The following is a 27,794-nucleotide window of genomic DNA, read 5'->3' as shown; positions in this document are numbered from 1 at the left end:
ATAATCTGTGCCCTTAAATGCTTCCTTAAAGACTAATGTGTTCACTCACATATAAACATGAACATGCAAAGGAGTTATATGCTGAAAAATGTTTTGACTGTGTGTGATATTCACAAAAGATTCAAGCTGCCTATGTATATGGAAAGACGAAATTCTTCTGAGAAAAACTGAAACACAAATGGCCTTCCAGAAACAGGACATGACTGGTTCAGCTCAAAGGGAATGACAAGTGAATTGGTTATTTCAAACAAACCAAAGAAGAACTAAAAAAAGCAAAGAAATATAATGGCGTCCATGACAAGCCTTGGGATCATGACCGGTCAACATAGTAACATGAAGAATGTCATTTTAGGTCATGTTAGTAATTTGGAAAAATAAATCTACAGTATTAATCTGGTTGATTCCATATTTGACAAACAACTTCATTTGAAACATAAAAGAAACATCCATAAAGACCTTGTTATTTAACAGAGAGAGAGAAAGAGAGAGGTAGAGAGAGGGAGAGGGATATATTTGCCTACAGATCAATAATTTGTTTTAATCAGTGCACATTCTAACAGAGAAATGTGTGTGCTTCAGCTGTGCATGTTCAATTCATCAGAGAACTCTCACACATTGTATTTCTATATTGTATTCAAAAGCTTTTACAGTATGTACCCATGTTACCTAACGACCTATATGACTCAGTGGATTGATACAACACCAACAATCACATTCACTTCTCCAAATAGGTTTAGTTTGGTAGATAAAAACAAGCATTCTACAGTTGTTTAATAATGTATAACAGGTGTTTTATGTACTTTGCCATGACAGACAGTTATTTTAGTGGAGACTTGAATGACTCCTGTCAACCTTGGTTTCTCAAGCATGTTATGATCAGGGAAACCAAGTTATTCCCAATAAATGCACTATTCTAGAAGTAAAGCCTAATGTATTTTCCTTCCTAAAAAAATCAGCAACTCCTCCCTTTCTTAATGCTTGCAAGTTGGGTGCATATTTGTCCATAATCAGCACCGAAGATCAGAGTCATCGTCACTCTTTGGAAAGAATCTTCCACTCAGAGATAACAGGCAGTGGGCTAATATCATTACATCATTACACCCTAATATCAGGTAGGGTGGGACCTATCAGCTCAGTAGTAGCCTGAGGACGGGGCCTGGCCCAGCCTGAGGGTGGATACTGTATGTACTGTACATGTCAACTCAGGAGTAGGTGGGCCTTCTCATCTCCTCATTGGTCGATATGTGATAGATGGTGGTGATGGTAGAGTAGAGTCGGTGGAGACTCCCACAAACCATAGATGGATATGGTGGTTGAGGGTTGGGGCTGGTTGAGGGTTGGGTCCTGATTTGACAGTCAGTTTGGTGGGCCTGTGTCTGCTTCTTCAGGAGTGGCTGGCTGGGGGGGCCTCCCCGAGTCGGATGCTCCCCAGGAAGGTGGTGTGGTTGGTCATGCTAATGGAGGTGTCCTCGTACACCATCCTGATGGAGATCTTCTGCCGGGCACGCAGCAGACACACCCCAGCCGTGTAGCAGGTGTTGAACTTGCGCTGTCCAGTCTCGATGCTCCGTGTACAGCGCAGGAATGGCGTCTTGTCCACCATCACCTCATAGCTAGCAATGTCAGTGAAGTTGAGGTAGTAAACCTGGCAGTAAAAGTTATGTGGAGACAAACATGCTATAAATATTGTGTTTAATTCAGAGGGAATAACACAAATATGCACTCTTAGAAAAAAAGGTGCTATCCAGAACCTATAAGGGTTCTTCGGCCTTCCCCATAGGAGAACCCATTGAAGAACCCTTTCTGGTTCAAAGTAGGAGCATGAGCATGCAGATAATGAACTAGACTACTTATATAACTTAATAGGTAATTAACAATGGTTTTATTTACAATCATAAAATATAGCAGGCAAACTGGGCAAATTACCACAGAATATGATCCACTTTGTACAAGGTGGATCACATTGAAGGGCATGCAATACATTCACTTCACTCATCCAGACATTTCCCTCTGCAGCCAAGAGCACTGACAAAATCAACCTGGGTTCTGAGAAATGTAGCCTACAGTATGCCAGATCATTTCAATTGAATACTTGCAAAAGTCATTTCATGGGGAAATCTAATTTGGATTTCTGAATAAGAAAGTTTAGGCTCAAAGCTAAGGAGTCTTTATAGATTATGCCTTAGTATGGTAGGCCTTACAACAGCCAATTTAGATAGTTTGGCCTAACCATTGAGATAGCATAATCCACTGGGACTGCAGAGAGAAAGGACGAGTGACATGCAGGCGATAGGAAGAGTTAGGCCCAAGACCATACTCACTTCTACCTGACTATAGATGAAGTAGGTACCATCTACCAGCACCTCTAGCTCCCCAGACCGCGAGTGCATCTTGAACACCTTGTGATGCATGGATATCATTTTCCAGTTTCTCAGTACGCCTTCTGAAAGATCTCAGCGTGAGAAAAGGGCAGTCACTTAACATCCGTCGTTGCCATACAATTACAGACAGGGTTCTTCATTGTTGCATTGTCAAAAAAGAAACTACAGTAAATACAATATGCGTGTTTTTCTCCAGCAGTGAATTCTTGTTTTTTATCTCCCCTTTTTCGTGGGATCCAATTGGGAGTTACAGTCTTGTCTCATCGCTGCAACTCCCGTACAGACTCAGGACAAAACTGATGTGTGTGCAACTGTGGAGCAAAACAGCTATCTGACTGTCCAGAATCATATCAACACAGAGACTTCTGCCCCATCGATGAGCACACATCTTTTTCGTGACCTTCTATTCAGATTTATTCTTAGAGGAACAAATAACAAATAAGATACTTCTTAAGAATGATTTCTGACAGTAAATTTGGCTTGTTTTCATCCATTAAGTGATGTGACCAGAGTATCTAAAATTTAACTCTTACCTTCCTTGACCTGTATTGTTGTTTCCTGGCCTTGGAGATGTACCACAGCAGGCTGTAACACAACAAGAAAGAATAGATTCCTCGAAAAGTGGACATACATAAATACAATTCATCATCAGAACATTGAAAGGGTAACATACCTGGCTATCTCTGACTCTGCCCCCTGTACAGATTAAGAAACAATTACAATGTCAGTTTTTTTAATGAAAGGTTGAAAAACACAAATACATCTCAAATCAGGATTTGGGACAAAGGGAATGAAACTGAGGAGGTACCTGAGGGTCCTTGAAGACCAGGGGGTCCCTGTGGCCCTGGGGGTCCAGCAGGGCCTGGCGGTCCGGGTGGTCCTGAGGGACCCATGGCGTTGTTCCCAGGGATACCTGGGATGCCAGGAATACCTGGTGGCCCCTGTGGCCCTGGAGGGCCTGGGGGGCCAGGTGCACCAGGAGGGCCTTTCTTGCCTAAAAAAAACAAGACATGGAAAGAAATCTGAATTAGTGAGTACTATGACATAAATGAAAATACAAACAACCTCCTCCTCTCTGCACCATCACCTGTAGCAATGGAAGCGTTCACTTAAATTTTGCATCACCATGGTGATGTGGATGGTGACACTTTGGTTCTTGAAATATTTTGGGACTGTATTACCAGTGGACTAATGAAACAAATACACAAATAGTTTTTGACAGAATTTAGGTGTAGATGTAGTAGAGTATAAATTATTTTGTGAACTTTACCTTTTTTCCTTTCTTTCCGTTTGTTTCCATGTGATTCTGAAAGAGATAGAACATACAGTTATAGAGAATCAAACAAGTTAAGGTGGGTGCAGATGCAGTACAATACAGGTTGAAAACACTCCCCCCAGCACAAGATATGCCACTTCTGTTCTCAAAGATATGTCTTTACAGCTTTCCATCTCATCTCTCCCCTAGTCTAGATTGCAGAATTAAGTGATAAGGCCCGAGAAGACGGTGTTTGGAGGATATATTGGCACGGGTGTTGTTAGCAAACCGTACCAATATATCCTCCAAACTCTGGCTTCGAGGGCATTATTACTGGTTACCAACATATTCAAATAATGATTGACATATCTTCATTAACATTTTTATTTTGATGAATTTATTCATACTATTTAATCCTAACACAATATATAGTCCCGACACAAAAAGTTCATTCTATCGATTCAGTTGCCAGAGACGCGACCCAATCGTTCAGTCTTTTTGTTCTGTATCTATGGATGCGACCCGATCGTTCGTTCTAAATGTTCCATTGCTATACTGGCTGGCAAAGTTCTTATCCCTTACTTGCTAGCTAGTCAACTAGGGCTAACTTACAGTCACATCAAACAGTGCAGCCAGAATAACAACAGTAGCTGCATTTGCATTTGTTTAAGCTGTTTTCTAGTGACATTTATTTGGACACATCTATAACAATGAGCTAATAAGGAGCGATTTCGCCTGGCATAGAACATGTGCTCTCTCGTCAGGACACTGATGTTCAGAGCAGCTAGCCAACAACACAGCTAACACAATCACTTCAAACTGAAGATGGAAAGACTGCAAACTAGCAGCTTTTCGTTTCGTTTGACCTTTTTTCAATTGGCATTTCTTTGTATATATCCCAAAAATTATGCCAGCTGATTCATAATTTCAACTGGCTGAGAATCGCTGCCTACCTGTCTGTCTGGCCCCGACTCCCGACACTTCATTATTATGGGACAGCTGGAGATCGAATTTGAATATGTAAACAATGTTGCAAATGTCGGAGAGACAGACAGCAAGGTTTATACAAATCTCCGCTGTAGAAATCTAAATATTACTCTAAAAGAAATGTGAGATAATGTGTAGATGTTTTTTATAGTGGAGATCAAGTTTATAAATTGCCTGGCTGGGCTGATGAAACGTGGATTGTGCAGTCAGATGGAACAGAGTAAATAGGCCTTTTAACGTCATAGATTTAGCCCGTGATAACTTGTGAAATAGACACCGGCTGGAATGTGGTTTTAACCAATAAGCATTCAGGATTAGACCCACGTTGTATAACTAAAAATATAGAGTCATATATTACTGTAGAAGCATGCAGAGCATATGATTAGAGTTAGCTTGAGGTGGTTTGTGCCTAACACAAGGTGAACCCAACTGAAAAGGAATCAACATGCTATTGTCCTGAAATGAATATGATTTACTCTCAACAAATACGATTAAAAAATTGTCTGTCCATAAAATTAGAAGGCGTAGTTTTCCGAGGACAGCCATTATCTCTCCATTCCTTGTATATGCACTGTATCAAGATAACGTCTTGAGACATAAATAGATTTTCTCCTAAAAAATCTTTCATGAGTGATATAAAATCTGGAACACGTTAGGAGTGAAACATCTGAAATGCCAAAAGTCTTTGTCTGTGTATCACAGGCGAGCAGGAGGTGGTCTGGGAGTAATTATAATTGAAAGACTCAGGAATTTTTCTGATTTGAGGAAAATATCTTTAAAGGTGGTTTTCATTGTTTATACTGCTGTATGTTGCAGTTAGGGTTGTAAAGATACCGGTAATTTACTAAAGTTACCGGAAACTTCATTTTGGTAATGAAGAGAAAATATATGACAATCTATCGTAACTTTGGTAATTTATACTTGAATAACTTTAAAAAAATGTATTCATATATTGCATTAATTTATTATATCTATTACATGAGTTTCTAGACAAAATAGTCTAATTAATGAAAAGATCATCTAATCAACAATGGCATTATATTTTTTTACAGCTTTGTCATTCTATTTTAAATTTTAAAGTCATCGTATTTAATTGTTTCATTTATTTTTCATGTGATAAACCCACACAGTGGGCAAGAGATAATTACAGATGACTGAAGTACCCAAAAAGGCCACTAGATGTCTTGTGATGGATTACATAAAATCCTTGAAAGTTAACAAAATTCTGGTAGTTTATTGGTAAACTTCTAAAGTTTCCAGTAATATACCCTCCCTTTGCAACCCTAGTTGCAGTTGCGTTGGCTATGTCAAACAACACAAACAGAGAGTTTGAGTTTGCCATCCTTTGAGAAGCTTTTCTTCCAAGTTTTGACATGGAATGAAAAGAACCTAAGAGCATTGTGTGTTACATGCGTCATAAAAACTTTCAAGAAAGTAAATCTGGAGATATGTCACATTCCAAAAGTTAGAGGAATATTTTCGAACAGACTTTCAGAAATAAATTACTTTCAAGAGATGTTCAAAAATCCCAATCATTGTGCCCATGAAAGCCTGACGACTCACACTAAATTCTTCAGCTGATCTGTCGTTTGCTACATACTTCAGTTTGAGACTGCCATCATTGAAGTCAGTTGTGGTGATAAGGAGCATGAGGGGCATTGTACAAAACTAAACAAAGTCATCAGCGATTGGATCGTCTCTAACCAATCAGAGTGTCAAAGCCAATTACACATTTTAAAACTGCTGCTTCACCATGTGTGTTCTGGCTCTGACCCAAACCATCGGTTTCAGGACCAATCAGATGGCCCAAATTTGTTCGCATTCGGTTAAGGGTCGGGGAGGTACTCAAATCCAGACTCATTGAGGAGAAGAAACTAACATCTGTGGGCGTAGCGTTTGGCCATAGCATTTGGCCAGAGTCTGGGTAGCCAGGCAAGCCCATGAGGGCCCTGATATGAAACACTTGTTATTAATTAATAGTGAGAGATGCCGTGGCACTGTGCCCACTGCTGTGCTCTGTGGTATATTTGGAGCTGTTTCTTTGTATAAGAGTGTGTTAGGGTTTCCCAAAAACAACTTCCCTAACCACAGCTTTCATAGCTGCCAGGTACTGCAAGCATGGGACTGGCTGAACACAATGAAATTAATGTTAGGACTCCAAAAACAATAAGACTTGGATGTTACTGGACCCGTATCAGAGTCTAGGATGGACAGTCAAAGTAAAATGGCCTGTAATGTCTGCACAGCACACGTCGTTTCTTGTAGTTGAATTGCAAGAATGGACCCATCCAAAGCGCTGCAATTATACAATTTGAAAAGAATACCTGAACAAACTTGCTCAACTCATATAAACAACATCTGTGCAGCAACTAAGTGAAAATACGCAAGAAGACTGTCAATCACATTGTAAAACCTGTGATATACATGTGTGCCTGTTTGGCTTAGAAGTCTTTTTTCAATAAATGTCATAATTTTGCTGTTTTAATTACCATTGTTTCTTAATGTTGTCTAGATGTCTTCTCACCTAATCTATTTTTCTCAATTCATAAGCGTTCAAAAGTATGAAGAACAATTTGCTTATGTAACGTTCGTCTGGTGGTGTATGAATGGACCAAGGCGCAGCGGGTGATGAATACATAACTATTTATTACAAACAGACGAAACACTGACAAAACACTAGAACAAACTACAAAACAATAAACGAAGGCAACAGACCTGAAACAAACGAACTTACATATAGACGAAGGACGCAAGAACAGGAACAGACTACCTAAAACGAACGAACAAACGAAACAGTCCCATGTGGACTACACAGACACAGGAACAATCACCCACAAACAAACAGTGAGAACAACCTACCTTAATATGACTCTCAATCAGAGGAAACGCCAAACACCTGCCTCTAATTGAGAGCCATACCAGGCAACCCATAAACCCAACATAGAAAACACATAACATAGACTACCCACCCAAACTCACGCCCTGACCAATTAAACACATACCAAACAACAGAAAACAGGTCAGGAACGTGACAGCTTAAGACTCTAGATTTCAAGTTTGTATTTATTCCAGATTACTTTCTTACCAAATTAGTTCAATAGTTTCTTTGATGAGCAAAATAAATGTATACCATGGCTAACTATGCATCCGAATGGTGAATAACTCTACAGTGAAGACGAAAAAAATTGACCGCACACGGAACAGACTCCAAAACATTCCAATTCACTGGATCTTCCTTTGGTTTGTCAAATGTGCATACAGGCCCAACTGTGCTAAAATATCAAAAACTTCACACGCAGGAACTATATTGTATAAAGAAGATAGAAGTGCTCCTCATATTAAGGGAAACTGTTCACCTACAGCACCACCCAGTAATTCATCTGCACAAAATCCTAGCAAAGAAATCACTGAATTGGTCATAGGCAGAAAAGAGCCAAATGAGAATTACTCATTAAACAACTTACACATTTGTTGGATCAGTGATAACACGTTTTTACTTTGTTTTCATTGGCAGCCATCTAGGAAATGATTGTTTTACTGGAAAGAGGATTAGAAAGCTAGGAGCACAGTTTCACCAACTTCTATAGATGCACAATCTAGAGCATTCTTTCAGGCTGCATCGCCTGGTACTGATGCATTGGGCTGTACCGCCTGGTACTGCAACTACTTTGCCTGCAACAGCATGGCTCTCCAGAGGTGGTGCGGTCAGCCCAACGCATCACCGTGGAAACACTGCCTGCCCTCCAGGACATATACAGCACCCGGTGTCATAGGAAGGCCAAGAAGAACCTAAGGCACCCAAGTCACGGTCTGTTCACTCTGCTACCATCATGCAGACAGACAGTACAGGTGTATCAAAGACAGGACCGAGAGACTGAAACAACAGCTTGTTCAACAGACCATCACTAGTCAGCCACCGCCCGGTACTCTGCCTGGCACCTTAGAGACAGTCACTAGCCTGCTACCACCTGGTACTCCCCTGCACCTTAGAGACAGTCAACTAGCCCGCTACCACCTGGGACTCCCCTGCACCTTAGAGACAGTCACTAGCCCGCTACCACCTGGGACTCCCCTGCACCTTAGAGACAGTCACTAGCCCGCTACCACCTGGGACTCCCCTGCACCTTAGAGACAGTCACTAGCCCGCTACCACCTGGGACTCCCCTGCACCTTAGAGACAGTCACTAGCACGCTACCACCTGGGACTCCCCTGCACCTTAGAGACTGTCACTAGCCCGCTACCACCTGGGACTCCCCTGCACCTTAGAGACAGTCACTAGCCTGCTACCACCTGGTACTCCCCTGCACCTTAGAGACAGTCACTAGCCCGCTACCACCTGGGACTCCCCTGCACCTTAGAGACTGTCACTAGCCCGCTACCACCTGGGACTCCCCTGCACCTTAGAGACAGTCACTAGCCTGCTACCACCTGGGACTCCCCTGCACCTTAGAGACAGTCACTAGCCCGCTACCACCTGGGACTCCCCTGCACCTTAGAGACAGTCACTAGCCCGCTACCACCTGGGACTCCCCTGCACCTTAGAGACGTCTGCGCCATGTACAGTGCCTTCAGAATGTATTCACACCCCTAGACTTTTCCCACATTTTGTTGTGTTACTGCATGAATTTAACATTGATTCAATTTCCGATTTTGTGTCAATACCCCACACAATACCCCACAATGTCAAAGTGGAATTATGTTTTTTGAATTTTTTACTATTTACAGTGCCTTGAAAAAGCATCATCCCCCTTGGTGTTTTTCCTATTTTGTTGCATTACAACCTGTAATTGAAATAGATTTTCATTTGGATTTCATGTAACAGACATACACAAAATAGTCCAAATTGGTGAAGTGAAATGAAAAAAAATAACTTGTTTCAAAAAATTCAAAACAATAAAAGACTGAAAAGTGGTGCGTGTATATGTATTCACCCCCTTTGCTATGAAGCACCTAAATAAGATCTGGTGCAACCAATTATCTTCAGAAGTCACATAATTAGTTAAATAAAGTCCACCTGTGTGCAATCTAAGTGTCACATGATCTGTCACATGATCTCAGTATATATACACCTGTTCTGAAAGGTCCCAGAGTCTGCAACACCACTAAGCAAGGGGCAACACCACGCAAGCGGCACCATGAAGACCAAGGAGCTCTCCAAACAGGTCAGGGACAAAGTTGTGGAGAAGTACAGATCAGGGTTGGGTTATAAACAAATATCTGAAACTTTGAACATCCTACGGAACACCATTAAATCCATTATTTAAAAATGGTAAGAATATGGCATCACAACAAACCTGCCAAGAGAGGGCAGCCCACCAAAACTCACGGACCAGGCAAGGAGGGCATTAATCAGAGAGGCAACAAAGAGACCAAAGATAACCCTGAAGGAGCTGCAAAGCTCTACAGATTGGAGTATATCTGTCCATAGGACCACTTTAAGCTATACACTCCACAGAGCTGGGCTTTATGGAAGAGTGGCCAGACAAATGCCATTGCTTAAAGGAAAAAATAAGCAAACACGTTTGGTGTTCGCCAAAAGCAACGAGGGCGACTCCCCAAACATATGGAAGAAGGTATTCTGGTCAGATGAGACAAAAAATTAGCTTTTTGGCCATCAAGGAAAATGCTATATCTGGCCCAACACGTGTCATCACCCCGAGAACACCATCCTCACAGTGAAGCATGGTGGTGGCAGCATCATGCTGTGCGGATGTTTTTCATCGACAGGGACTGGGAAACTGGTCAGAAATTAAGGAATGATGGATGGCGCTAAATACAGGGAAATTCTTGAGGGAAACCTGTTTCAGTCTTCCAGAGATTTGAGACTGGGACGGAGGTTCACCTTCCAGCAGGACAATGGCCCTAAGCATACCGCTAAAGCAACACTTGAGTGGTTTAAGGGGAAACATTTAAATGTCTTGGAATGGCCTAGTCAAAGCCTAGACCTCAATCTAATTGAGAATCTGTGTTATGACTTAAAGATTGCTGTACACTAGTGGAACCCATCCAACTTGAAGGAGCTGGAGCAGTTTTGCCTTGATGAATGGGCAAAAATCCCAGTGGCTAGATGTGCCAAGCTTATAGAGACATACCCCAAGAGACTTGCAGCTGTAATTGCTGCAAAAGGTGGCTCTACAAACTATTGACTTTGGGGGGGTGAATAGTTATGCATGCTCAAGTTCTGTTTTTTGTCTTATTTCTTGTTTGCCCAGGGAGGTGAATACTTTCGCAAGCCACTGTAATTACAAATGAAAAGCTGAAATGTCTTGAGTCAATAAGGGATAAGGGATAATCAACGAGGGGCTATGTGTTCTATGGAAAAAATTATAAATTACGTGGAAGGTGTGTAGCGTGTCGTGGAACTGACCTTTCACAGAGTTGCATTGTCTTTCATAGAACGTATAGAGCCCCGAGTTGATCATCCCTTTCATACCATGGCTATAATTTAACAGATTTGCTGCTACTAAATGTGTTAATTTGCAGGTAAAAATGTGTTCAAGTTCCACTGAAGTAGCTAGCAAGTTTACTAGATAGCTACAATAGTCGGCGTGGTAACCAAACAAACAGACTTGCAAGTTTAGCTAATCAAACCATCAGTCCTATCTAGCTTGCCATTATAAAAAATCGAATTCAACAATGCCAATAATATTTTCAATTCGACAAAAGCAGCTCAAACATAGAACATGTAAGAATGAACTACAGCCATTCAATTCTACCGTGCAAATATACTGTGTGTTATAGGGAAATAATGAATGCCCAGAATGCCCTTCAAGCCAATCAGAAAAAGGTTTTCAACAATGCCATGATATAATAATGTTTAACATCATTTATGAATGACTACCTCATCTCTGTACCCCACACATGCAATTATCTGTAAGGGCCCTCAGTCGAGCAGTGAATTTCAAACACAGATTCAACCACAAAGACCAGGGAGTTTTTCCAATGCCTCACAAAGAAGGGCACCTATTGGTAGATGTGTAAACATCTGAGCGTAGTGAAGTTATTAATTACACTTTGGATGGTGTATCAATACATCCATTCACTACAAAGATACAGGCGTCCTTCCTAACTTAGTTTCCGGAGAGAAAGGAAACCGCTCAGGGATTTCACATTGTAGTTACTACACAATATTAACCTAAATGACAGAGTGAAAAGAAGAAAGCCTGTACAGCATAAAAATATTCCAAAACATGCATCCTACTTGCAATAAGGCATTAAAGTAAAACTGCAAAATGTTGCAAAGAAATTAACTTTACGTCCGGAATACAAAGCGCTATGTTTGGGGCAAATCCAACACAACACATATTTTCAAGCATGGTAGTGGCTGCATCATGTTATGGGTATGCTTGCAATCGGCAAGGACTAAGGAGTTTTTTAGGATAAAAAGAAACAGAATAGAGCTAAGCACAGGCAAAATCCTAGAGGAAAACCTGGTTCAGTCTGCTTTCCAACAGACACTGGGAGACAAATTTACCTTTCAGCAGGACAATAACCTAAAACACAAGGCCAAATACACTGGAGTTGCTGTGTATAAGATGACATCTAATGTTCCTGAGTGGCTTAGTTACAGTTTTGACTTAAATCGGCTTAAAAATCTATGGCAAGACTTGAAAATGGCTGTCTAGCAATGATCAACAACCAATTTGACAGAGCTTGAAGAATAAAAAAAAAAAGAATAATGTGCAAATATTTTACAATCCGGGTGTGCAATGCTCTTAGAGACTTACCCAGGAAGACACAGCTGTAATCGCTGCCAAAGTTGATTCTAATATCTATTGACTCAGGGGTGTGAATACTTGATATTTCTGTATTTCATTTTCAAAAATGTGCTAAAATGTCTAAAAACATGTTTTCACTTTGTCATGGTGTATTGTGTGTAGATGGTTGAGAAAATAAATCTATTGAATCCATTTTGAACTCAGGCTGTAACACAACAAAATGTTGGAATAAGTCAAGGGCTATGAATACTTTCTGAAGGCACTGTATATAGAAACATTGAACACTGGTCACTTTAACAATGTAACGATGTGCACTGAGAGTCGGGTGTTTTAATAAATAAATGGAAGATAATACAAATCAAGAAACACGGACAACGCACAGACATGAAACAGAAACAATGACTACTGGGGAAGAAACCAAAGGGAGTGATATATAAAGGGCAGGTAATCAAGGAGGTGATGGAGTCCAGGTGAGTATCATTATGCGCGTAACGCTGGTGACAGGTGTGCGCCTTAACGTGCAGCCTGGTGACCAAGAGGCCGGAGAGGGAGCACACGTGACAGTACCCCCTCCCCAACGCGCGGCTCCAGCCGCAGGACGCCGACCAAGATGACGATCCCGGGGATCAGCAGCGGACCGGTCACCTCTGCGGAGGTGCAGAAACCTGAAAAACCGGCTGAGGAGTGAGTGCCTGATGAGCCAGCTGAGACCTCCCCAGTTGCCTCGGTTGAGGCACGGGAACCTGTTCACCCAGCTTAGGCATGGGAGCCTATCGAACCCGCTGAGGCATGGGAGCCTACAAACCTGCTGAGGCCTCCCAGGTAGCTCCGGCTCCAACACTCGGACCGACATCACCCCAACACAAAAAAACCACTCCCTGATGCTTCCCTTTGTTGAGTCGTCATTTTGTAATGTGTGCGCTGAGAGTCAGGAAGCAAGTTCAGGGAGTGAGTGTTTTAATAAATAAAAGTAACATAATACCAAACACGAACAATGCACAGACATGACACTGGAACAGAAACAATGACGCCTGGGGAAGGAACCAAAGGGAGTTGTCACATTGGTATGAAAGATCGGGAGACAGGCACAGGAATGCGTAATAGGGGTTATTATTAAGCCTAAATTACGGTGTGCCGTGTAAAAATTCTTTCCCCCGAAGACCAAACAAACACGTAACAAAACACAGGGTAGAAACCCAAAACAAAAGAGCAAGGAGTACCTCGAATAAATAACACACGCGCCAATGATTAACACACGGTACGAGACCCGTAATCATCTGCGCTAACCACAATGGCACAAAAGCCAAAACACACAGCACAGGTACTCATACACACCAACGGACATAGTAACAATAATCGACCACCCAATGGAAACCAAAGGGCATACTTATACAAGTACTAATCAGTGGGAATAGGGGACAGGTGTACGTAATGATAGTTCTGGAGGGATCCGTGACAGTACCCCCCCCCTCTGACGCTCTGCACTAGCAGCGCAACGACACCGGCCTCTAGGACAATCACAGGAATGCAGTGCGGGTTGATCAGGACCTGATGCCACTGCCGAAGTTGCGGCGAAGTCGGACGGACCAGTAGCATCAGACGGACCAGTTGTGGCGGTGTCGGACGGGCCAGTTGCAGCTGCTGAAGTTGCGTCGTAGGACGGACCCGTTGCGGCGACGTTGGACGACCAAGTTGCAGCTGCCGAAGTTGCAGCGGCGCCGGACGGACCAGTCGCAGCGTCGTCGGACGGGCCATTCCCTCTGTCTCCCTTTAGGGTTGATTATTCTGTCACGTTGGTATGAAAGATCGGGAGACAGGCGCAGGAATGCGTAATAGTTTTTTAAATTAAGCCCAAATTACGGCGTGCCGTGTAAAAGCAAGGAGACGAAGACCAAACAAACACGTAACAAAACACAGGGTAGAAACCCAAAACAAAAGAGCAAGGAGTACCTCGAATAAATAACACACGAGCACAATGATTAACACACGGGACGAGACACGTAATCATCTGCGCAATCCACAATGGCACGAAAGCCAAAACACACAGCACAGGTATTCACACGCACTACACGACATTGTAACAATAATCGACTGCCCAATGGAAACCAAAGGGCACACTTATACAAGTACTAATCAGTGGGAATACGGGACAGGTGTGCGTAATGAAAGTTCCGGAGGGATCCGTGACAGGAGTGACATATGTATATATATTTATATACTGGACTCTGACATTGCTCGTTATGACATTGCTCATTCTGATATTTCTGATATTTGTCAACTTATAATTTTAAAATTACGTGTGTATTGTTATTGTATTGCTAGATATTATTGCACTGTAAGCATTTCGGCTGCACCTGCGATATCATCTGCAAATCTGTGTACGCGACCAATAAACTTTGTTTTGATTTGAGATTTAAAAAAGCCTTCAGCAACCTCACAGTGTAACCGGTGTGAAATGGCTCGCTAGTTAGTTGTGTGCACTAGTAGCGTTTCCATCGGTGATGTCACTCACTTTGAGATCTTGAAGTTGTTTTTTCCCTTGCTCTGCAAGGGCCGTGGCTTTTGTGGAGCGATAGGTAACGATGCTTTGTGGGTGACTGTTGTTGTTGATGTGTGCAGAGGGTCCCTGGTTCAAGTCCAGGTTCAGGCATGGAGAGTGATGGAAGCAATAGGCCTACTGTTACATTGGTACCGTAATCCGGATCACTCAGTTAGGCTCTGCCGGGTTGCTGCGGCAAAGAGTGTAACCGGTGTGAAATGGCTGGCTAGTTAATGATACGCGCTAGCAATGTTTCAATTGGTGAAGTCACTCGCTCTGAGACCATGGAAGGAGTTGTTTCCCTTGCTCTGCAAAGGTTGTGGCTTTTGTGGTGCGATTGGTAAGGATGCTTCTTGGGTGACTCTTGTTGATGTGTGGGGCAAAGAGAGGGACAGGGACATCAGCAAACAGATAGTTAAAAAAAATATATGTTGATTAATCATCAATCAGGTAAAATATTTGTGCTCTATATTTTTATATCAGTACCAAAATAACCATATGCATAGACCCTATGTGAGAAAGTACAAAAATATGTCTATTTTCACTGAGAAGTTCTGTGTATATTGACAGATTGTACTATGTGTATAATGTAGAACTTAACACTTCTTTGCTTGGTTTGGATGAAACATGCAATAGTTGGAGAGTGAGACGGAATCACTGATGCTTAAAAAACATTCTCTCCTCCATCCCAAGTGTGTCTGCTTACTCTCACGACTGTACTATATCAGTCAACATGGATAGTTTGTTACCAGTAGATAGATAGTTGCAGTAAAGCTTAAGCCCTTTTACTCTATAGCCATCAGTATGTTTTAAGTTCAGGTTGTCAGCCACAAAATGTTGTCACGAAAGATCAACATGTCCACAGCATTGAACACACCCTGCCTTGACAATAGACTAGCGGTACATGTTGCTGAAGAAATCGTGGTCATTTTCAGCATCATACATTCTCCCCAGCAACAAGTTGACGCTTGTTGCTGGGGAGCACATGATGATCACTCCAACCCATCACCCTGGTACAGGTCCTGGGCCAGATGAGCTCCATTACACACACACACACACACACACACACACACACACACACACACACACACACACACACACACACACACACACACACACACACACACACACACACACACACACACACACACACACAATGCTCATTACTCAGCTGTTTTTACAACAGGTGTCCCCACTTAAGCACATGGCTCAGCAGCACAGCCTCTAGAGGTGCACAAGGAATTTTATGGGTGGGGATATGGGTAATAAATACTGGTCAATGTGTTATGGAGAGGCAGGGGAACAAAACAACAAAGAGAGAGAACAAGGCTGTCCCCAGTGTGACACAGCTCTAATGGCCGTACAGTCATGAGAATTGATTTCTGAAAAGAATCCCCATCTGTAAACAGATTGTGACAAAAAAGTGGTAAAATGCTTTAATGAATGGAACAAATTAGCATCAAAGAGGGCCAACATTGAAAACACATTTTCACAACACGTACTACAAAAACACATCTGCTGTGAAATGGCTTGCAAAGGCAAACTGCATATTTATGAAGGCAAAGTGCATCTGACATGAAAGAGAAATTATTATTTTGGCAAATGCTTCAGTACCAGCTCCTTTGGTCTGATAACGCAGAGGGCTCTTTCAAGTCCTCTCCCAGGGCCAGCTGATTGACTTCCATCATTAACACATCCAGTAATGGTTAAACAGCTGAGGACTGCTGTATCCCACTCTGTAGTGTTAACTGTTTACCATCAAAAGGTACACATGGTCCTTAGGTCGGTCTACCATTTGGAATCAATACAAAACATTTGCACTGGGGTAACCTCAGTTATTTTGGTTACATGTGACAGACACTTTTCTTACTAGCAGTTTGCACAGTCTGGCATATGTCAGATGTCACATCACACTGCCAAAAGCATATTTAGCTATGATGTTTGTTAGTATCCCAGCTAGCACATAACGTTCTGAGAACCATATGTTTCTTAGAACTTGGTGAGAGAGTGGTTGTCATATGGTTATTTTGTATACAACCTTCCCACAACTTTCTGGGAATGGTGCAGGATTGTTGCTTGGCTCTGGAACATTCTCAGCACATTTAAGGAACTGGACAAAAAAAACATTATTTTCTTGGTATTTTATTACTATAACAGAAGGTTTACTAAAATGTCAAACATGGTTACATTTAATTCCATTTTTGGTAATGTTCTAGGAACGTTCTCCAACTTGTTTTATGTTGGGAATGTTCTCAAATAGTTTGGGAAAACATTAAGAAACAATGTTCTTCTGTCAGAATTTCAGTACTTCAGTTAAATAAAGGTTAAATAAAAATAAAACTTCAGCATAACGTTTCCAATAGATTTTCTCATTGTTCTATTTAAATATATGTCCTCAAGTTGTTGTAAGAATGTTAAGAAACAAAGTTGTTCTGTGGGAATTTCAGTACTTAAGCATAATGTTTCCAACAGGTTTCCTCATGGTTCTATTTAAAGTAATGTCCCCAAAAAATTAAGAAAACTTTCCATAAAAAACACAAGAAAACTTTAGTAACGTTCAGAGAACATTCTAAAAATGTTATTTAAAAACATATACATTCCGTTCTCAGCATCAACAAACTCTATCCTCTATCTTGTAAAGTGTGTTCTGGTGTGTTGAACACGCCCACTAATTGGCCACACCTGATCTTAATTAGTGTTTGTTTCCTTAGAAATTTTGTCATTTTGAATAGACAAAAATGAACAGCTTTGTGTGAGTTAAAAAAAACATGGCATGCTAGCTCCATCCTGGTGGCACAGTAGAGTAATTCCATGGCTACAGAACAGAAAATCATAGGTTTGAATCTCACAGATGCCATTCCACAATAAACAAAGAAATGTGTTTGCATGATTAGTGCCTAAGCAAATACATTTCAAATAAAATTGTATTAGTCACATGCGCCGAATACAACAGATGTAGACCTTATAGTGAAATGCTTACTTGCGAGCCCCTAATCGACAATGCAGCTTTAAAAAACACAGATAAGAACAAGAAATAAAAGTAACAAGTAATTAAAGAGCAGCAGTAAAATAACAATAGCAAGACTATATACAGGGGGGTACCGGTACAGAGTCAATAGTTGAGGTAATATGTACATGTATGTAGAGTTATTGAAGTGACTATGCATAGATGATAACAAGAGAGAGTAGCAGCGGTGTAAAGAGGGGGAGGGGGGGCAATGCAAATAGTCTGGGTAGCCATTTAATTAGGTGTTTAGGAGTCTTATGGCTTGGGGGTAGAAGCTGTTTAGAAGCCTCTTGGACCTAGACTTGGTGCTCCGGTAGCGCTTGCCATGCGGTAGCAGAGAGAACAGTCTATGGCTAGGGTGGCTGGAGCCTTTGGCAATTTTTAGGGCCTTCCTCTGACACCGCCTCGTATAGAGGTCCTGGATGGCAGGAAGATTGGCCCCAGTGATGTACTGGGCCGTTCGAACTGCCCTCTGTAGTGCCTTGCGGTCAGAGGCCGAGAAGTTGCCATACCAGGCAGTGATGCAACCAGTCAGGATGCTCTCGATGGTGCAGCTGTAGAACCTTTTGAGGATCTGAGGACCCATGCCAAATCTTTTCAGTCTCCTGAGAGGGAATAGGTTTTGTCGTGCCCTCTTCACGACTGTCTTGGTGTGCTTTGACCATGTTAGTTTGTTGGTGATGTGGACACCAAGGAACTTGAAGCTCTCAACCTGCTCCACTGCAGCCCCATCGATGAGAATGGGGGCATGCTCGGTCTTCTTTTTCCTTTAGTCCACAATCATCTCCTTTGTCCTGATCACATTGAGGGAGAGGTAGTTGTCCTGGCACCACACGGCCAGGTCTCTGACCTCCTCCCTCTAGGCTGTCTCGTCGTTGTCGGTGATCAGGCCTACCACTGTTGTGTCATTGGCAAACTTAATGATGGTGTTGGAGTCGTGCCTTACCGTGCAGTCATGAGTGAACAGGGAGTACAGGAGGGGACTGAGCACGCACCCCTGAGGGGCCCCTGTGTTGAGGATCAGTGTGGTGGATGTGTTGTTACCTACCCTTACCACCTGGGGGCAGACCGTCAGGAAGTCCAGGATCCAGTTGCAGAGGGAGGTGTTTAGTCCCAGGGTCCTTAGTTTATTGATGAGCTTTGAGGGCGCTATGGTGTTGAACGCTGAGCTTTAGTCAATGAATAGCATTCTCACATAGGTGTTCCTTCCGTCCAGGTGGGGAAGGGCAGTGTGGAGTGCAATAGAGATTGCATCATCTTTGGATGATTTCATGTGTCCTATCTGTGCTTAGAGTTCAAAACAGTTAACCTAAGCTAGCAGTCTTATTGAAACATGTTCTCAGAATGTTTTTTAATTACCTTACCTTCTCAAAAAGTTAATACAACCTCCCAGGAAAACATTCAGGGAACCATAGTAAAATGTTCTCAGAACCTCCCTGCAAACAAAAAAATTATGTTCCCAGAACAGGCAAAATTTTCAGATCCGTTTTCAGAACATTTAAAAAACATTTAGTCTTACCGGTCAGGAAACTTATGGCTTCGTTCCCAGAACTAATGGGCAACCAAAAACGTATGTTTCCACAACTTTCAAGGAAGCAAATGTGCTAGCTGGGGTGTGTCAAACAAACACATTGGGATACACTCAATTGTAGTTACATACCAGTCTCTCACTCAATTCCTCTGTGTCATTAGTGAATTGAAATCTAGCAGCAAGAGAACAGAAACCAGATATTATGGTGATCAAATGGATCAAAAAGAGAACATTAAGGGAGTCACTGCGTGAAAACACTCAACATGTCAAACACTCTGGGTTGGGAGTATTCATGCTTGCTCAACATAGCTACTACTCCAAAATAGCCCAATGTTGGGAAAAGATTTTAGCTTTCTGTTTCTTCTGTAAGTACAAACCGTACACATTGCAACACGTCTTTCCACAAAAAATTCTAATTAAAGGCACAAAGTAAACCTTGGCATTGCACAAAAATCGCTCTGACTGCCAAGAAGCCCTCACCAGTTGTCCAAATGGAATAGGATCTGCTTTGTGTAATCTCATACTGCATGGATCCTGCACAGTGCAGCTCTAACCTCCGAGCTCAGACTGTGATTCATGGCATGGTCTTTCTTCATTTTAATCAAAATGAAAGAAGGACAGACCTGTCAGAAAGCAGGTGGGGGAAATTGTTAACATTCATTCCTTAGGCCTGAGATTGTTGATCTTTGCTTTAAAGCTCAGTCTTAATTGAATATGTTTATAATGTAGAGCTAAACTCACATATCCAGGTAGCCTCAAAGTTAGAGTGTTGGGCTAGTAACCGCAAGGTTGCTGGTTCAAATACTGGACAAGGTAAAAAATAATCTATCATTGTAACCTTAAGCATAGTCCTTAATCCTAATTGCTCCAGGGGTGCTGTACAACTGTGACCTCACTCCCTGCAGGTGTCTCAGGGGGAGTTGGGATATGCAAAAAAACTACATTCTATTACATACAACTATAAGCACCCCCCAAATTCTTATTATATCTATTAATTAATAAATCTATACTCAGCTTGTTCGATAACATCGTCTGTCTTGTTGCCTAATTTGGAAAGACCTTTTGACCGGGGCTGCTTGATCCGTTAAAGTAATGTCCAAGAAATGTAATGGATATTAAGTTGAAATCAAATTGACCTATAAATGGCTGTTATTGAAGACAATGAGTCAGCCAATGGCCACATCTTAAAATTAGCTCTGCTCTCCCCTGCTCCATGCGAAGGGGAAAAACAGCATTATCTAATGTAGTGAGTTGGTGCTCCCAGTCCTGTCAAAGGCCTTGTCATGTAATGCTGTCAGAGTACATGGGTGCCCCGGGGAACCTAATACAAGCAGAGAGGGGAGGGGGAGAACAAGGAGATGAGCCAATGGGTCAATCTGTCATCTCTCTGGCTAATTTTATTTAAAAAGAGTGAAGTTAGCCAGCAGCTTCATTATTGCAATTTGGACAGGTCTCACAGTAGGAGGCCTGATCGGTTGCGGGCCATTACACAGCAGTGTTTCAAATGACACTGGGAGACCGAAGATTACATTAAGCTCCTTTATTGTATTTTCAGCCTGCCTCAGGCAAGTAATTGACCTTGGTGGATTTGTGAGGTACAGAGCCTTCTGAAAGTATTCACACCCCTTGACTTTTTCCACATTTTGTTGTGTTACAGCCTGAATTTAAAATGGATTTAGTGCGTTGAGATTTTTTGTCACTGGCCTACAGATAATACCCCATAATGTTAAAGTGGAATTATGATTTTTGATGAATAGAATTCATAAAAAATGAAAAGCGGAAATGTCTTGAGTCAATAAGTATTCAACCCCTTTGTTATGGTGACTCACTTTGTGTGCAATAATAGTGTTTAACATGATTTTTGAATGACTACCTGTACCCCACACATCTCTGTACCCCAAACATATAGTTATCTGTAAGGTCCCTCAGTCAAGCAGTGAATTTCAAACACAGATTCAACCACAAAGACCAAAGAAAAGAAAGGCACCTATTGGTACAGTAGATGGGTAAAAAAAATACATTGAATATCCCTTTGAGCATAGTGAAGTTATTAATTACACTTTGGATGGTGTATCAATACACCCAGTCACTTCAAAGATACAGATGTCCTTCCTAACTCAGTTACTGGAGAGGAAGGAAATTGCTCAGGGATTTTTCCATAAGGCCAATAGTGACTTTAAAAATAGTTTAATGGCTGTGATAGGAGAAAAATGAGGATGGATCAACAACATTGCAGTTACTCCACAATACTAACCTAATTGACAGAGTGAAAAGAAGAAAGCCTGTACAGAATACAAATATTCCAAAACATGCATTCTGTTTGCAATAAGACATTCAAGTAAAACTGCAAAAATTGGCAAAAAAATGACCTTTCCGTTCGGAATACAAAGTGTTATGTTTGGGGCAAATCCAATAAAACACATTAAAAAATAAACGGAATGGAGCTAAGACCGGCAATATCCTAGAGAAAAACCTGTTTCAGTCTACTTTCCACCAGACACTGGGAGATGAATTCAGCTTTCAGCAGGACAATAACCTAAAACACAAGGCCAAATCAACACTGGAGTTGCTTACCAAGAAGGCAGTGAATGTTCCTGAGTGACTGAGTTACAGTTTTGACTTAAATTGGTTTGAAAATCTATGGCAAAACCTGAAAATGGTTGTCTAGCAATGATCAAAGACCAATTTGATAGAGCTTGAAGAATTTAGAAAAAGATTATGGACAAATGTTGCACAATCCAGGTGTGGAAAGCTCTTAAGAGACTTACCCAGAAAGAGTCCCGGCTGTAATCGCTGCCAAAGACGCTTCTAACATGTATTGACTCAGGGGTGTGAATGTAAATGAGATATTTCTGTATTTCATTTTCAATACATTTGCAAAAATTTCTAAAAACAGGTTTTCACTTTGTCATTATGGGGTATTGCGTGTAGATGGGTGAGAAATAAAATCTATTGAATCCATTTTGAATTCAGGGTGTAAGACAACAAAATGTGGAATAAGTCAAGGGGTATGAATACTTTCTGAAGGAAAAGTACAATATATTCTCCACACATGAAATACTGTATGTGCAGAGGACCAAACCAAGTTGGCAGTTATATTAGAGGTGTACTGTGATGAACCACATACAGCCGTGATATATAACAGTATAACTATGAGAGAGGACTTTGCGACAAAACAGACAGTTATTTGACGTAATAGGCCTCTGATTTAGTAACACTGCAGTCTCGGCCCTCAGATCTGTCTGTGTTTAAAGATATCCCCTATAAAACTGACAACTCCACTTTGCAGTGAGACAGAGAGAAGGCATATCCAGGGCATAAAACGGACATATTCTGAAGACTAACGGAATGTCTACATATGTTATTCTGACAGTCCTCATGCTGAGTGTTTCAGTTTACATTATGGTACACAGAGCATACAAGAACTCCAGGCTCATGACTCACTCTCACAATCCATTTCCAATGCAACCACAAACTGTACACTCCAGAAAGAATGAATAAACACCTTGGAATAAAAAATGATGTTAGCCTTGATGACATTTGACTGTGAAGTGAAGACAGATGGGCTTTGCGGTGTGAATACATCTCTGTGATTAAATTCAGTGACACATGTAGGTGATGATAATGAGTAGGAACGACAGGTGAACATGAAGCTTTTCCTTTCAACAGCAGCAGCCATCTGTGTAGGGGCATGTATCCCAGCGATCCCACTTCTACCTGTTACAGCGGTGACCCCGCACTCTTTGTGCAGGTGAAAAATCACAAACATTCTGTGCTTGTAATGATCAATGCCACCCTCAATACATTGCTTAAGCTCCACATGAAGAAAACACAGAAGGGGTTGGGTTCCCTCCCTTCTTCCTGCTTTGTCTCTTAAACCAAAGGTGATAGAGACCAAAACAGATCAGGTGTCACAGAAGGTTTGCTCACCGCACGAGCATCTCGTCTGGTTTTGATGTAGGCGGAAGTGCCATAAGCCTTAGCCGTGTGATCATACATGGATAGTCTGGTGTCATTTCAGTCCAGTGAAAATATACATTTAAAAAAAAACATTTTGCAGACGCTCTTATCCAGAGCAACTTGCTCAAGGGCACATCAACAGATTTTTCAAATAGTCAGCTCAGGGATTGAAACCAGTTACCTTTCAGTTACAGGTCCAACGCTCTTAACCGTAGGCTACCTACCTACCTGCCCCTGCTATGAAAATAGCAAAAAATATTTCTGACATACCTCCAGAACTATTGTGCTTAGATTAGATTTGCCATTGCGTTAAGTTTGTTAAAATAGAGCCCCGAATATCCTATTCCCTAAATGTGCTTGGTGACAGACACATCATTAGTGTCCATAAGGGGAGATCTTCAGCATTAAGCCAAAAGAGCAGCTCTCCATCTGGGATCACAGCACCATTTCATCCCTATAGTATCTCTCCACTGAAAACACAACATTGGAACTGCACCACATTTACATGTAAATAATTCCTCAGAGCAGAAAGGGGCGGCTTTCAAAACACATGTCAATCATCTCCTCAGCCTTGCCTTACTGGAGGTAATCAGAGGAAAGGAACATTGCCTCACTAGCCAAACCTGATCCTGGCAGGATCTTTCCAACCTTAATGTGTGTGAAGCTAAGGTATGTAGACTCACTTCAACTGATATCTAAGCAGCAGTAGCCCACAATGGAATGAGGAATGAGAGAGAGAGCGAGTGAGTGAGAGAGAGAGAGGGAGAAGAGAGACTAAAACCCTCTCTAATGACAGAGTGCCCAAACTAATTACTGCATTGTAAATGTACACATGCAATGCATCTCAGGCTTTGAATTGAACACCACATCAAAAAACCCAGTGCTCACCCCTGTCAAACCAAGAAACCAGGAGAATGGCCGCAAAAATAATTACTTAAGGTCTGGTTTCATACCAACAGCATAAAAGTGGGGAACAACATTTCCCTCCGAAAGTGCACAGATCCAGCCTCTGTAAACAAAACTAAACATCGCTGGCGTTACAAGAAATACCACCCCGACCATGAACCTTGCAGCATACAGGGTTCAGGCCTGCTCTGTCCCTGCTGTCTTGATTACATGAGACTTTTCCCTGGAGGAAAAACTTTGATGTATACCCATCCGTCCAGCCATCAAATTAATTAGAACATTAAAGTTTAAGGCATTCTCTGAATGTAATGAAATCATTGCTCTGAAAAAGAATCCATACCTGAATCAAGTCGTTTATTCTGCTGGCTCCTTTTGGTGCGATGGACGGCATTTTCTCTGTCTTCTGTGAGGTGAGAGTTTTCCTCACTGTTCCCCAGAGGCAATCTATTCTGTTGGTCAGTGAGGGATACAAAAAAAAGTGCTGTAAAATTGAAATAGAACTGTAGTTTGCAATGGAGCCTTTATAATTTCAAGCCTCTGTAGGACCTCTTAACTTGCCCGTCATGAGAACTTGCATAAGATATACGAAGTGTGTTCATATTATCTCATACCATTTATGGAAATCAGGGGCAATGTATGGAAAAGGAGAAAAACTTTATGTTTTTTTCAACTGATATTTCATATCCAGACTGGAACCCTGATGGGGTGGATTAGATTTGTGTCTGTATTTTGGCTTTTGTTGACACAGGATGGAATTACTTGGCTTTGTTCACTTTGAGTATTTATGAGACCTGCACCTGTGGAACATAAATTAGACCAAACTGCAACGCGATCAGCAGAGTTCCTCTCTACAGATACTAAGAAGAGGGGATAGGGAATAGGGGAGAGGGAATAGGGGAGAGGGAATAGGGGATAGGGAATAGGGGAGAGGGAATAGGGGAGAGGGAATAGGGGAGAGGGAATAGGGGAGAGGGAATAGGGGAGAGGGAATAGGGGAGAGGGAATAGGGGAGAGGGAGAAAGGTTAACGTTTTAGTCGCATGCCCAACTCCAGGGGAAACAACGTGAAAACATGATTCCATTGATGGAAAGCATCAGGCTTATGTGAATGGTACAAGATGCAGAAAACCAAACCCAGGCAGAGTCTCTATCTGATGGATAGTAGGAGCAGGCCGCTCGTTTCCATGGTTCCTACTTGATAGTGTGGTATTGATTACTCATTGAAAATAGCACATTTTATGACAATAGAAAGCAGTAGCCATCAATTTCAAAAGTCCACCAATGACCTTAAGACAGGCAAAGAAACATTACTTTTGACTGGGTTTGAACATGGGTCATCTGCGTGCCACAAGAATGTGTTAGCCCACTGAGATAATGCCTGGGCAAACAGTTATAGGGGAGTTCTGCCTCCAAAATATTAGAGGGCACTATAGTTCACTTTTCACTAGTTCAGTCTTCCATAAACGTGTCTTCAAACTACTGTTTAAAAAGTCCTACATAAAAGAGTAATGCTGATAAAGGCAATACCGTACCTGTAAAATGATGTGAAAATTGGCCAGAGAGACTAGGGCTTGCCAAACGTGAACAATAAGAATGACCTCACATCACTCCCAGCCAATGGTTTCATTTTATGGCCCCTCTGCATTCCTTTGGGGTGATTGTCCACTTCCACCAACTATCATTATACTCTCCAGAGGTGAGTCTCATGTGCTGGTACATGCGTGTCAACGTTTATAGAGTTCAGCTCTATATGGATACTGCACTGATATCAGGGTACTTACAACCTACATTAGAGACTGTACAGTACTCTAAAGCATTGGCTTTAAGGACAGGAATATTACATGAGAACAGTAACCAATGGACTACATTCCATTAACATACAGTATGTACTCCAAATAAAATGTAATAACAATGGCTTTATTTAGCAGGTATGTTCTGTAGCTGAGTGATACCAACAACAGGCAGGCTTCTATGGATGCTCTGCTCATTGCATGCCGGCTTAAAAAATGCTGGAGTTTGTGCTTAACTCTGCACCTGGCCGACATTAAAACCGGGCAGGACAATAAAGGGTGAAAGCAGTGCTGGGAGTTTATTTTGTTTATCAGCGGGGCCTTTGATATCCCAGCCAGCCCGTAAAGGGAGAGGATGGCCAAAACTTCAGCTAACCTGACAGGCACTCATTACAGTCTGTAGAGCCTGAGACAAGACCTCTGAACCTCAGCTTTGTGTCAACATGACTCTCACCAAGTACTTTTCCATATGCTGCTGCCCACCTTTATGATAGAAATTCAACACTGAGTGTACAAAACATTAAGAACACCGTCCTAATATTTTGCCCTCAAAACAGCCTAAATTCGTTGAGGCGTGGACTCTACAAGGTGTCGAAAGCATTCCACAGGGATGCTGGCTAATGTTGACTTCAATGCTTCCCACAGTTGTGTCAAGTTGGCTGGATGTCCTTTGGGTGGTGGACCATTCTTGATACACACAGGAAACTGTTGAGCGTGAAAAACCCAGCAGCGTTGCAGTTCTTGACACACACAAAGCAGTGCGCCTGGCACCTACTACCATACCCCGTTCAAAGGCACTTAAATGTTTTGTCTTGTCCATTCACGCTCTGAATTGCACACATACACAATCCATGTCTCAATTGTCTCAAGGCTTAACATCCTTCTTTAACCTGTCTCCTCCCCTTCATCTACACTGATTGAATTGGATTTAACAGGTGACATGAATAACGGATCATAGCTTCCACCTGGATTCACCTGGTCAGTCTATATCATGTACACTCAGTGTATATACATAATAACATTTTATAAAAATGAAGTGCCTTACAACACCCACTACAGATGATGTGGGTGAGTTTGAGTCATTAATTGTCCTTGCACAACTAGAATTCCAGCTAAAAGTCAATCTAACAAGTGGCTTCCATCCAATGATTACAGAGGATATCCTCAGTCCAAGCTAAATTATAAGTATGGGATGACAGGAACTATGATGTAATGTTATATGATTCCCCCAACAGACGATCACTACATCCTGCCAGTCACTGAGCTTTATCTTCATATCAATCAAACATATATGCACATCTGAAACAAGATATCAGCAAACACAGCCAGTAGCGAGAAAAAACACAATGTTGTTGGACAAGATTATTAATGAAAAGTCATTTGAGGTCTTAAAACGATCACACAAGCAGCGGTCCTTAAACGTATTGGGTTGCACACTTACTGGTTTAAGAATTAAGGTCTCAACATTTGACAGGAGTACATGCTCTCTGAGCAGATATTGTCTTTCAGTGGGATGGGTAAAACCAACAATCTGCTGTTAGGTAAACTGTGTTCATTATATTCTACAGCAGTTGTCATATTCAGGTTGCATAAAGACATGTGAAAATGAAACATGTGATGCCCAAGGCACGAATATTACAAATATGTACTTAGAGTTCTATTATGAAATCCCCCCCCAGGGGAAACTAGGCAAAACAAACTGTTCTCAGTGACACACAAT

General features: G+C 41.7%; 1 protein-coding gene across 1 annotated transcript; it reads right to left on the bottom strand.

Moving 5' to 3' along the window:
• Positions 1–358: 358 nt before the first annotated feature.
• LOC120057513 (ectodysplasin-A-like) lies at positions 359–24,724 on the bottom strand. Its single transcript, XM_039006111.1, has 7 exons — positions 24,626–24,724; positions 3,652–3,687; positions 3,190–3,375; positions 3,051–3,077; positions 2,915–2,966; positions 2,322–2,452; positions 359–1,645 (listed from the first exon to the last, which is right to left on the bottom strand). Exons 1-7 carry the CDS (start codon positions 24,674–24,676, stop codon positions 1,385–1,387), a joined length of 744 nt encoding a protein of 247 aa, XP_038862039.1. The 5' UTR covers positions 24,677–24,724; the 3' UTR covers positions 359–1,384.
• Between the last annotated feature and the right edge of the window lie 3,070 nt (positions 24,725–27,794).

Source organism: Salvelinus namaycush, chromosome 12, assembly GCF_016432855.1.
Source record: "Salvelinus namaycush isolate Seneca chromosome 12, SaNama_1.0, whole genome shotgun sequence".
NCBI lineage: Eukaryota > Metazoa > Chordata > Actinopteri > Salmoniformes > Salmonidae > Salvelinus > Salvelinus namaycush.
The sequence above is the reverse complement of the archived record's forward strand: the minus strand, read 5'-3'. Positions and strand labels throughout refer to the sequence as shown.